Source organism: Penicillium daleae (assembly GCF_028827525.1).
Source record: "Penicillium daleae strain IBT 16125 chromosome Unknown utg000002l_segment0_segment0, whole genome shotgun sequence".
Classification (NCBI taxonomy): Eukaryota; Fungi; Ascomycota; class Eurotiomycetes; order Eurotiales; family Aspergillaceae; genus Penicillium; species Penicillium daleae.
The window spans coordinates 4,280,487-4,293,778 of NW_026623150.1; the positions used below are offsets into that span (position 1 = coordinate 4,280,487).

The following is a 13,292-nucleotide window of genomic DNA, read 5'->3' on the forward strand; positions in this document are numbered from 1 at the left end:
ATTTTATGTCGGCTACTCGGCGTGTAATCATGGTGGATCCATGAATAAACATTGGTTCAGCACTAAACTGCTTTTGTTTTTCGACATTCTTGGCATTGTGTGTTCATTTCGGTTAGAGGGCTACGACTGAGCGATTAAAAACCGGGTAGGAAGGCGATAAATAGAGATAGCTGAACGGGGAAGGGCTCTCGCTACTAAAGGTGTCTATTATTATCAATGTAGTCGTATACATATACGGAATAGAAGCACACCATATATAGTCAATTATTTTTCCAGCACAAACTCATTATGTTTTGGTTTCTTTGGTCGCTCTTGTCTTCGTACAAGTTAACCTATCATAATGCCCTCTTATATCGCTCTCATTGCTGCTGGCTTGCTCGCTGCCGGGGCGAGTGCTCTACCTTCTCAGAGCGATGATAGCTGTGCTACCGTTATTCCAGCTCACCTTCCACCACTTATTACGCCAAAGTTCGCGCCGCTCCCAACCCCAAGCTGTGTCATCTCGGGGAAAACGATCCACTCTACGCAGCTTGAAGGCTGCTTAATCTTCAACTCTACCATTTCCAACGCCACCGTCACTGGCTCGACCATTGTGTACTCCACTGTGGTTAACTCGACTGTCCTTGACTCCTCTGCTTCGACTGTGACCTTTAACTCGGCCAATCTGACCGCTATGGATGTGCAGAACTCCAAGATCTCGGGCAGCTATCTGAGTCTGGGGGACAATAACCAAAGTGGGGAGCTTCGTGACATTAAACTTTCTTTCCTCCAGCTTCAGGAATGAGATTTACATATTGGCATGAAAGGATGTCTCCTGGCTTCGATTGGAACCCATCACTACATCACAGTACTATATCAAAATAGCATGCATGCTCATTTCAGCCATTGTTGTTCTGCAATCGACTCTGACAGTCTTTTGCATTTCCCAACACTTCCTCATGATTTTCAACACAGTCCCGCTATTCCCACACCTCCTAGCTCCCCGCACTAATTCAACCATCAGATTCTCAAAGAACGGACGGACGTGCGGCTGGGCCATGCATCCTATTACACACAAGGCCCACACCGAGCCTGTGAGGGAGTAATGCCTCGGTTTGTTTTGAAGTAAAGTGATACTCCGGACAACCGCGCTCTGAATCTCAGGGAGGGCTACCAATGGCCCTGATACAATTGTATGCAGCAGAACCAAGCAAGCCAAGGCGAAAATACGAGTCACCTAGTTTTTCAGAGATTCAGACTTAGTGTATCCCTAAAGTTAAGTGAAGTTTAGCACTTAAATGCTCAAAAGCGAAAATAGGAGCAACATGCTATTGATAAGTCAAGATCCCGAATCCCGCTTTCGAGCCGCATCTCTATCTCTTGGCCCTTTCCAGCAAGCTCTCGTACGCTCAATAATCCATCATTTTCCTGTTGCTCCCTCTATATATCAAAGTTTGCTAGATCACCGATTACGACTATGTCCTAGTTATGGCATCCTATGAGGTCTGCTGTATTTAATCCTGGAGTGCGAAGCTAACTTTGGTAAGGAAGTCGTGGTGGCCTTCCTGTTGATAGAGAGGCGAAAATATCGAACCAAACGACAGTAACTATAAGGAACTCTAATCCTTGGTGGTATCCTCCTCTATTATATGTATAAGAACCGATTGAACTTGAGTGAGCACCATAGGCGTAGGACTCGGAATTGAAGATAGCTTCTGGTGATAGTAGACTCATAACAGAGGTGACGGCATCTAAATGCAGTAGCTAGTTATGCTCTGCGCTACTAAAGACCTGCAGATAATTTCAGCTCTGTTACATAACAACTCAAATTTGAGGCAAGTACCTGGAAGCTGATCAACATAAAACTGCAGGCGAGAAATTCGGCTAATTACGCATGATCGTCACGTAGCTTATCCCCTTTTTCGCTTATAAGGTCGCAAAGTTCACGTAATACCCTAGAATGATGATCTAGAGCCTTTTGTTTCCGCTGAAATTCCTCTTCTATGCCCAAAAGTGCGCTTTAATGGAGTGAGGACAGGCTCAAAATTGCGTGGTAGAGAGGCCCTCGTTTAATCAATAGCAAGAAAAGCCAACCCCGATTTCCTAATCGAGATTGAGAGTCATGATATAGAAATTGCTATTAAAAGACTTGGTCAAGATAATGTATTAACAAGTATACCTCTTGATCATCAAGTTCGTTGGGGTTTAGGCTGCTTTCACAAGGCACCCCGCAATCCTTAATGGTATCATTATAGGCAAGAATTTTGCCCTGTTCATCAGGGCGGTTCAGAGCTTCTGTATCACAGTGTGATGTGATCACACTTTCCGCTGGTTGCGGTAGAGATGGAGATGACGAAAGATGCGGAGGTGTGATAACTGTACTATTCTAGGTTCCTTCGGTCGCTTCGACCGCCTCATTTCCTAGGGTTTTAGATGCAATTTACTCCCTCACGCTTCGACTCCGGCGAGCGCGACTCTGTATCTTCTTGACATGACGAAAATTCTGATTAATCGCAGTTTTGATGCGGGCTCGTTCCTTCTGCTCTTCTGCGCTACCGTCTATCCAGGCAGGCTTGGGGCTATAGCCGTGGCAATAAATGTGTCGGTCGGTGTATTCTTTGCAAGACGGTGTGTCTAAGTCACACTTACGATGTCTTACACGGCAGGTCTAGCACCCTGGGTTACCGGTTGGCATGATAGTCGATAGCTGGGTGATTCATAGAAGGCAAGAGTAGGTGAAGCAGAGCAACGACCATTAAGGTGATGGTCACTCGTAGGGCGTTCCGATTAGGAAATTCGAGCCACCAGATTATGTAATATAACTTGGACAAATCACAGGAGGCTTGGGTACAGCGATGTATCTAAGGAGGCATAATAGAAATTTAAGCCACTGCGAGTCTTATTGATACAATTTGTACAAATTTGACAAAGATTTGAATCGTTATGGTCATCCATTTGCACCATTAACCTCAATCTTTGATCCGTCCTTCTACGGCGGACATACTGGCATCCGAGAACAGGGAGCTTTTATAATTATGATAACCTTATTTGACTAACACCCTGGAAGGAAAATATAAGGTATAACTAAATCTCCCGGCAGTCGTACTAAAAGATACAGAATAATTGCTCCGAGAGTTTGCCCTAATCGGTTTCAGAACTTTTAAATCTAAATACCAGAAAACTGTCTAGCTAGGTAGGCATCAACTTCCTCTCCTTCCAGAAAATTGTTTTTATTTGTGATCTGAATCGTCTTCCCAGGTACCTTTGGGATCATATCTCTGACTATTATTCAAAGTATGTCTAACAAGATGACTCTGAGGTTTTGGTCAGACTTAGGGAACTCCACTGTATGTCTATTCTCGGATGCCGTTATCGTGCGCCGTAGTCCTTCAATTCCTGGCACTGCAGGAAAAAGGGTGGCTGATAGATCCGGTTCGGAATTTAGCAATCTAATTAAATCAGTAAAATGAGTTATAGAGAATCAGATCGATGAGAAGGTTGAAGTACTTACCACGCTTGTGATACTCGCATAGAGTCTACATCCAAGCACGCAGATGCCGATCAAGAATAGAAGCAAGTTAGAAATTGCGTGTCGGATATTATGATTCTCGGACTATTTACCTTCTCTTAGGAGAACGTACTATATGACAGGAGGAATATAGAGGGCAAAACTAGAGGTAAGAAGGTAGCCCACGATAGCCAGGAGCTCCGAGAAGAATGGAATAGCTTCTGCAATAATCCATACCACGATCGTAACGATAGAAACAGTTGCTAACTAGGTAATCCAACCCTTAGTGGTGTTAACATAACAAACCACAGAGACTTGATAAATTCTACTATGAATGAATCGACAGGCAACTGTGGTGTTGATAGATCCGGAAATGAATATAACAGGTAGGGCTATACTAAATGCAATTTTAGCGAAAAGAGGCCCTACTGATAACAGAGCAGGAGATTGGATATATTAACCGACAAAAGCGTATATAGTGGCACCAGTGATTGTATAAATTGTGGTTTGTGTTACCCCTAAGGTAAGAATCGACTTTGTGAAATCATTCGGAGTATATATCTCATCCATGAACGAAGGCTACGCGGCAGCGAAGGAGTATGCAAAAACAATGTTGGAGATAGCAATAAATACCTCACTCAGCGTAAGGTCATCTTTAGCCCAAGGGGACTAATCCGAAGATACGGAGCCGGTGTTTTGAACACTAGTCGCAATTACGCTTATTCCAATTACCACAATAATAGAAGCAAAGTCGATGTAGCCGAGAATAGAAATTTCGGCAAAGGAAGGCGGCACTGCGAAGACAAACAGTATCACAGCAGACACTATACTGAAAAGAAGGGCACATACGTTGCTCTCCGTGATTATAGTCAGAGCAAGCTTTCCGGTCAAACAGTGCGAGCCCACAGTCAGGGTCATTAGAGCAACGAAACCCACGCCGAATATCTTGTCTCCGATGCCCCCCATCAAAAGGCGTCCGAAGTCAACATAATGAGGAAGGTGTGGATATCTGAGCTTCACGAGACCGATAATGTAACTCGAGTAAAGAGCAATAAGGCCGAAGCCGATTGTCAATATGACACCGGCAACCATTCCAAGCGTCGCAAATGCGGAGGGAAGACTCAAGCTACCAAGGGCGACAGATTGAACGATCAAAACAATGGTCAGACGTTTCCATCCTAGGCGATGGAAATTCCTATCACCCTCGGCAGCTTTGATATGCTCGTTCTTTCCCATAGTGTGCCCGAGAATCTCACCTTCGGATTGTTCTAGATCCGTCGCTTCTTTGGCTTGTTTCTTCCCCGGGCAAGTGGTAGTCTCGCTGTAGATTGTGTCCTGATGCATAATGAACAGAAGATTTTCAATTTAAATGGATTGAAACAAGGCCGTCTGTTACAATCAGACTCAAGCAAGGGTGTGCGATGATGAGTGAACAATGGCTCAAATTGGAGAAGAGGTACAAGGTCTCAGGGAGAACGGAAAATCAAAACGAGTCAGGCTAGCGAGAGTAAGGATATTTGCGGATGATCAACTACCCAGAAACCGGCCCGGTATCTCCATTGTCTCTGGAGAAGTTTCCCCAGTTAATTGAGAGATTCGTTGGTGCCCCGTCTTAGCGTGAGGTTGTAAGTCGCGGTCAAGCACTCCTAAACCTTCCACCGGTCCGGATGCCGGGACGGAATTGCTAAATCCACTTGTAGGCATTTGCAGAGAATTCTCAATATGTTTCTTTCGGATATCATTTCATAGTTCGCCTGCGTGGGTGGAATCGAATTTAATAGACACCAGTGAGAACCTGAGAAGGAAGCTCGGGACGGGACCCACAATAAGTTGAACGAGAACATTAGTGAGCAAACGACTCCGCATCGAGTCGTAGAGATGGTCATAATGTCTTGACTTGGATTATCTTCTGTTATCTATCGACCTTTAGGCCAGCATATCATTCTCTCTTCACGAGATAATCTCCTGGACTGTGTCTCCCTGCCCTCTCTTGGGCCTTCACGGTTTCTCTGCTTTCAACCACCTGATCAAGCGCCGGCCAACATGTCAGCAAGTACTTTGTTTTTGAATGGCCGTATTTTCGCCACGGCCACGGCTGGACCGCACGATGGCCCAAATTTCGTGGACAGTATGCTGGTCGAGAACGGCGAAATCACCGCCATGGGATCATACGATGAGATCACCGCTTCCAAGAGTATCTCAGATATGCAGACCCGCGACCTAAAGCAGCAGACTGTTCTACCAGGCTTCATCGACGGCCATATGCATCTACTGCTTCTGGGCCAATCGTTACGCAAGCTCGAACTCAAGCACTGCAAATCTCTGGAGGAAATCAAGACAACCATCAAGGAATACGCTCTTGCGCACCCGGATGCACCAAGTATTCAATGCAAAAATTGGATGCATGTCATGACACCAAACGGTGTCACGGCTGCCATGCTCGACGGTATTGACCCTCGACCAATCTTTATTGATGCAAGCTTACAGCATTCATGCTGGTGCAACAGTGCAGCTTTGAAGGAGCTGGGTGTCGCCGATATGCCTGACCCGGCGGGGGGCACTATCTATCGCGACGCTGACGGGACTCCATCTGGTCTTATTGACGAAGGGGCCATGATGTCTATCATCTGGCCATATCAAGCCGCTTCTGCTTCGAAAGAAGAGCGCATCCAAGCTATTCGTGCAGCTATTCAAGAGTATAACTCTGCAGGGTATACTGGTATAGTGGAGATGGCCATGGATGAAGAAGCATGGGATGCGCTTGTTACTCTACGAAGGATGGACCCAGATCTTCCATTGCGAATCGCCGCATACTGGCTGATTAAGCCTACAGCAAACCTTGAGGCGAACTTCCGTCAAGTTCAGAGGGCAACTGAGTTATCGAAAGTTTACAATGCTGAAACGAGCCCTGATCTCCGTATCGTCGGGATCAAAGTCATCTGTGATGGGATTATTGATGCCTGTACGGCTTATCTCTCACAGCCATACGCTCCTGTCAGCTCTCCGCCGCCAATCTGGGCTCCGGAGCACCTTCACCCGGTCGTAAAAGAGGCAGACGCCGGGGGCTTGCAGGTTGCGCTCCATGCCATTGGTGATGGGGCTATCAAGATGGCCATTGATGCAATTGAGAAGAATGCCACTCCCGGTCGTCGGCATCGCGTTCAGCACATCGAGCTTGCATCACCAGAGGATGCCAAAAGACTCGGTGAATTAGGCTTAACGGCCTCCATTCAGCCAGTGCATGCCGACCCATCTATTCTGATAGAATGGCCAAGATTGTTGGGGGAGAATCGGTGTCAACGAGCCTTTGCGTATCGAGAATTTGCCGATGCTGGGGCACTGATGGCCATTGGAAGCGATAGCCCAACCTCACCATATGCGCCTATGCATAATCTCTATGTTTCTACGACGCGACGTTCCTCAAGAGACCCTCAGTACACAAAGGTTGTGAATGAACACTTCCGATTGGGCATGTATGAATCTATGGTTGCAGCATCAGGTGGTGCAGCAACGAGTGTCTTTTCGGAGAAGCGAACTGGCAGCTTGACGGTTGGAAAACTGGCAGATTTTGTCGTCGTGGACATGGAATGGGATGCAGAGGCTTTACTCCAGGCAGAGATTAGGGAAACGTGGTTTGGTGGACGCAAGGTCTGGGGTGAGTAGTGGAATATATAACACACTCTGGTAGGAAGACCAGTTCAACGTCATGAGAATTTAAATTCTCAAGCATGTTAATATCATAACTAGAACCTTTCCCTTGAGTCAAATCAACCTACATCCGCAAACAAATACGATCATCTAAATAAGATCATTGAAAAAGGCCACAACATGATCCATGCCACTTTGTGAAATGGATCCATTGGACCAAAATCATTGGTTATCTCTTAGCTGCGGGGTTTGAATCCCGACTTTCGAAATGGCAAGTCGTGCCGGAAAGGTAAGCTCGAGGCGAGTAACTCGCTAACACGGCAACAAATTCGCCGACCAGAAGGGAGCATACGATAGTTATCTCCTATCTCCGGCGACTGATAATCGTCAACATTATCAAGTTTTACATTGTTCCTTCTTGTGAGTTTAGTTACTGAACACGGTAATGAAAGCCTAGCTGCCTACTCCATATAATGCCCTGAAATGAACGAAGTGAGAGAAAGGGTTCTAATCAACGTGCATGTACGTGCGCGTCAGCAAAAAGATGAGGCTTGTCTATGTAGGAACTCTGCTGCTACGCACGCTGCTCATCCGCCCATGAATTCATGAATTACCTTCTTGGGCCTGGCTTCTCTTGGCCATTAGGGTTCTAGGGTTTTATATGCATGTATCTGCACGTTCTCCTTCGATGATTGCTTCGTGTGCTGCTCCTTGACCCTCTTTTTACGGTGACGCTCTAAAATGTATTACCACGCATGTCTTCGCTAGCTTCTGTGCTCGCCGCGCTTCGCTCCTCTGCGCTCTAAGTATATTACGGCTCCACAAAGTTATCACGTCGTTCTTGCCAATTTGTGGCCGCTAGGTGCGTCTATCTACGACTAACTACCGGGGGCTCCGCTTATCGATTTAACTACCTATAGTCCACACGCGACCTCGCGCACGCGGCCCAATCTAGTAGATTAGCCACGCCTACTACTGTAGGCCAGCGCTCCCCCTAGTCATCGCAGGGCCTTCTAATTGTACAGCTTCGTGGGTAATAGCGAAGCCATTCCCTTTGCGCCAGTACTCTGTCCTACAGCCAATACGCTCCCTGCTACAATGTTTCCGATCCATCTATGGGAATAATGGTCAATTCGAATTGTGGTGAACAGGAATTGTGGTGAATTGGAATTGTGGTGAATTGGAATTGTGGTCAACTCGAGTGCTACGATTATTCGGAGATTCGTTTAATCGGGAGAATTGGAAGCCGTTGGCTGTGTTTAATTTAACTGCAGCAGTAGGTTGAGAAAACAACGAGGCCGAATCCTTCACAGTCCCCATGATTTTAACACTTTATGATCAATCGATTCTGATCTAGCCTTTCATTCGCTCGCAATTATTATAACATTGACGTGAATTAGTTTATATATACATTTACCAGCCAAACATTTCGTTCCGCAAAACTGTCAAACTTACATTTACGGTACAGTGTCCGAAAACAAAGTACAAGGTTAGATATTCCATTCTTTTTGGCATTTTTCTCTTCCCCGAAACTAACTTTCTTATACAAGAATGAATTCTGAGAAAGGGAAGCTACGGCACCAAAACCGTGAAATCAAGCCGATATTCGGCACTCGCGATTTTCTGTTTTCTTTCAACGGTACCGTAAAAGAGCAGGTGCCTCCCTTCAATGTGTCAACAGCCTTACTTTCTTTCAATAATGCTGTCGAATTGATGGGTAGACAATATTTCATCGGCGTGGTTGGTCCTGACGAAGTTCTGATCTCAGTTAATAATGGTCACCATCTCGGGGGCAGTTTGCCAGCCTGTAGGCAGTGTGACTCAAATTTCTGGCAAGCTCCAAGTATAGAGCCCCGATACTTGAATTGACCTGGTTCGAGAAATTAATATCGGCATAACGAATGGGAGTCAGAAAAGAAAGACTAGTTTGATTTTCCAGTGAAATCTGCATAATTCAGATGAGACAGTCAGTCCATACAGTCCGTTTGCATCATTGAAATCTAGATGACCAAGATACAGTAAAACTTATAAATCATTAAAACTGATTGCACACGTGTAGATTGGCTTTCGGAAGGTAAGACGCAGCTACGGACAGGCCACAATTGGTTATCCACCTACGCCAGGAGTTTTGGCTTCCGCGACGACGACCACTGCGTGTGTGGCGCACAAGAAACTGTTACCCATGTGCTAGTAGACTGTCCATCTTTGAGGGACATTCGAAGGGAGTTACGGAAGGAAGTAGGGGACGCGTTCAGAAGTGTCTCAAGCCTGCTGGGAGGCTCAATGCAAGGTAAGAAAGGTAAACCAGACACCGTCTCAAGGGCGAAGACGGTCAAGGCCGTTTTGGACTTCGCCGAGGCGTCACAGCGGTTTTGGAGTCGCGCGCCACGAGGGCAGCCTAACAATGGGAACGGCAGTTAGGCCACGGCAGGCCATGACGAGGCTCTAAGTTCGTTTTTTCAGGAAGTGGAACACTCTACATGTACCTACGCGGATATATATAGTAGTAGTATGCTGCATGTCGCTTTCGAGCGAGGGGTCAGCGTAAATGAAACCAACCAACCAACCAACCGACTGTACATCGTACGCGACTGATTAGCATTGACGTTGGATTTCTTGTCATTACTAATGAGACAAAGGATCACATAATATCACATTCAATTTCGTTTCAGGTAGGGTTTCACATAAGTATAACGAGATACTGTACCGCCTTCGTTATTTCAATCAGTTATTTCTATAAAATAGAATGCGGCTGGGCTCTGCGCCCGACTATTTACGGTTGCTTCGAAAAGATTAAGACACTTATGTAACAGGAGGGGCTTCAACAATAAGGGTATTATATTTCTTGGTAAATAGAGACTGAGTGTGTTTTCTAGTGACCGAACAATGGGATATGACCACCTCCAATAAGGGCGGCTAAGACAACCACGATAAGAAAAGCTATCAGCACACACCCCCTGAACCAAACGAGCAAGCCGTGGTCCCTCCTTTCGCTTGTAGTTTCCAGTTTTAAACCTTCCTCGAGGTCAAACATATCACCCATAACCCTGCGTCGAGCACCGTGACGCATTTTTGCGACGGGCGCCTATCTGCACAGCCGCTAATTTTGTATGCAATCAGCAAAAACAGATGAAACCATGCAGCTGCACATGGATAGGTTTTTGTGCTTTGTATAAAGCAGTTGGCATCGCAGAAAGAGAATAAGTGAATATATTTCTGTGCGTATCCCATTAGTATACCTAGGTCATGAAAGTTTAACGGCGGGTGTGATACCGTACTGCTAAGCCTGCAATCACAGCGCGTTGGAAATAATAAAAGCTTCCAACATAATTCTCCGACTTAAGTCTTATTATGTAAAATTCTTCTTCGATTTGTCTAAGACTGGAAGCTATTTATACTTTAGCTGTTCGATTCCACGATTTGATGATCAAATTAGATAATTTTTACGACCGGGTTTGATCTAAAACCTTTTCATTTGACGCAGTGTGGCTTATCGTCGAGAGTGAGTTTTTGAAACATAATTATTGGCATTGTGACAATAACATAATACGACATGTAAGTGACTGAGATTGTCTCAAACTCCGACATAACGTTACAACGCGACCTGAGTACCACATGTTCACTCAGCCAGAAGACAGATCGAATCAATATAATCATGTAACTATAGCTGATGTACTGTACATCGTCAGGATTTGGCCCATAAATGGTATGATTCAAGATCGTTCTGGAACAATTGATTTGTTCAATCCTTTCTATTAACCGTCCATCAATTAAAGGTCCCGTTTTGTCGACCTCAAAAATTTCTCAAATGACTCCAGGGTCGATAATTAACGGCACAATATTATTTATTCTCGAAACAGTCATGCTTCAACTTCGCTGCCAGTCTCAAATGATGTAAATAACTTTGGGTGTGCAAATACGGCAGGTGTATGCTGAGCTCCAATCATATCTTGCACGGCTAGGAACCGTTATATCAAAGACCAACATCAACCAGCAATATTTAAAAGCTTCTCATGTAAAAATCTCATGTATGAGGAAAATTGTCATTTACATCCCTTTCAATGGCAGAAAAGCGACTTTCCGTCCAAAGCAATTCCAGTGTCCATAGCCGATCACCCGACTCTCCCAAGTTCGTTTTGGGGCCGGACGTATCCTCCCCGCTTCCAGGAAGACACAACCCTCCTGACATCAATTCATTAGACCACCAAATTGCGATGATACATGGTTCGACGATGGCTTTGGAGACTACTAGAGGTCGGCTTCAACATTCTAAGTCCAACCATGGCCTGTCTGCCCAGGAAATAAGGGACGAGAAGCTTCGACAATATGATCAGCAAAGAAACGAGAATAAGTTCTACAGGTCCTGCCGAGATAATTTTCATGAACTCGCTGGGACGGCTATGAGAATCTCGCAATATCTTGAGAATGAAGCAAATTCGTTCGATAGGACAAAGATTTCAGAGGCAATGGAAATATTAAACACAGCCTTAGAAGCCTCACGAGACCGGGAAGCACGAGCAGAGGAACAGTGGAAACAAGAATGGGAATTTTTACCCAATCCGGCCCCACCCGTGCCTTGGATTTGACTGAATTTTTTCGCTGTAGATTCTAAAATTGATATGGTCTACAGTCGATTTGGAAACGTTAAAGCGGGCATACCCCGTATTCACTTACTTGTCATTGAAAAGATACAGATATGAAATGTTACTGTTATCAACTTCAGAAAGCAGTGAGTCAATGGCCTGACAGGAAATTATCTTAAACGAATTTATGCTTTGATGTTGCAAATTTTGTTCAACTTACAGTTATCACCTTGGAAAACGTCATATGATTGGTATTAGCGCCTGACAGGTCATTAGGTCAATGGAGACTCAGCCACATTCCAAGCCACTAGTCGGCATCCGCGTAGACGTAGGGTTCCCTAAAGGGTACAGGTTTAACAAATCATATATAAAAACATTGACTACGAAGTATTCATGCATCTACGTCTTTAATGATTTCTGGTGGCCATTTTCTCACGCGCTGATCCACGTTTGTTAGAGATTTCGACTCAATTTGCATGTTAGGCCAGAGCGCATATTGCGCAACTTAATTCCTGCCTGCGAAGGCGAAAGGCGATCCCAGCAACAGTGGGCGGAAGGAGTCTCACAAGTATATTTGGGGTAGCCTGCGTAAGCTCTCGAAGTAGTATTGAAGTAATAACAAGGGGAACGCTATTAAAGGCGACTTCTGGCCCTGGGAAACTTTATGGCGCATTGCGAGGCGGTTGTAACCATGGTTTGAAGCCTGCTCACCCTGAGCGGTACAAATAGCTGCGCCTACACACGCAATCTGAAAATGACTATCACACTTGAGCGAGGGGACGGGGTATGACATCAACTAACCAACCATCCGACCGTAACCATAACTGCAAACGTTTACAGCTATAATGCCGTCATATACGACTGGAGTCTTATTTTGGCAGATTATATTTCGGGTGGGTTGTTAAGCTGCCGTGTTTGCTTTCTGAGACGACCTCCTCTTTACTGAGCGAGGTATCTTAAAAACGTAGTGACTGTTTCTTATCTGCTCATTTAATGATAAACAGCTTCTGGACTATTTCTTCATAAGCTGTATTCTCTATCCTTCTATCCCCTTGAAATGAACACTGGATGATCGCGTTGATCTATGCATACAGTGCATCCTGGCTACTCCCACACCGAGCTGCCCTTTACTCTCTGTAAAAGTATGGTTCTAGGTCATGACTTTATTGTAGGATAATCACCGGGACTCGAGGTGGTAGATGAAGATCAGTCAGACGATGTTGCAGCTGATCGAATTAGAGATCAGGCTAGAAGAAACACACCCGCACGATGGTAGAACGTATTTTAGTATTTATAAAAACAGGGCTTCTAGCAAAGAATGAATATTGAAGCGTGAGGTCAAAAGAGCTCAGAGATACTGCGTTCTGAAATAACTCAATGAGTATGAAAATCGATTTTATGGTTTCTTTACAGTACTGAACTTAAACAAATCAGAGTTGCAATACTAGCTACAGCTTGATAATTGCCTTCTTACGGCCTGCCTTGATCGGCACGAATGGACGAGGATATCTAGGGCGAAGTCTTTGTAGCCAGTCTTCGCGATCCTTCTCTTTCGGAGTAATTCCATTCTGTGT

At 45.1% G+C, this 13,292-nt stretch overlaps 4 protein-coding genes across 4 annotated transcripts; 2 read left to right on the top strand and 2 right to left on the bottom strand.

The window, feature by feature from the left end:
- Positions 1–340: 340 nt before the first annotated feature.
- Positions 341–784, top strand: N7458_002496 (uncharacterized protein; the record flags this gene model as incomplete). Its single annotated transcript, XM_056905879.1, has 1 exon — positions 341–784. One exon carries the CDS (start codon positions 341–343, stop codon positions 782–784), a length of 444 nt encoding a protein of 147 aa, XP_056769986.1.
- A 1,215-nt stretch (positions 785–1,999) lies between these two features.
- On the bottom strand, positions 2,000–2,674 carry N7458_002497 (C6 transcription factor; the record flags this gene model as incomplete). The annotated part of the gene is made up of 4 exons (XM_056905880.1): positions 2,000–2,116; positions 2,159–2,360; positions 2,424–2,613; positions 2,665–2,674. 4 exons carry the CDS (start codon positions 2,672–2,674, stop codon positions 2,000–2,002), a joined length of 519 nt encoding a protein of 172 aa, XP_056769987.1.
- Positions 2,675–4,156: 1,482 nt separating this feature from the next.
- Positions 4,157–4,831, bottom strand: N7458_002498 (uncharacterized protein; the record flags this gene model as incomplete). Its single annotated transcript, XM_056905881.1, has 1 exon — positions 4,157–4,831. One exon carries the CDS (start codon positions 4,829–4,831, stop codon positions 4,157–4,159), a length of 675 nt encoding a protein of 224 aa, XP_056769988.1.
- A 699-nt stretch (positions 4,832–5,530) lies between these two features.
- Positions 5,531–7,150, top strand: N7458_002499 (amidohydrolase; the record flags this gene model as incomplete). The annotated part of the gene is made up of 1 exon (XM_056905882.1): positions 5,531–7,150. The coding sequence occupies one exon, from the start codon at positions 5,531–5,533 to the stop codon at positions 7,148–7,150; it is 1,620 nt and encodes a 539-aa protein (XP_056769989.1).
- Positions 7,151–13,292: the final 6,142 nt, after the last annotated feature.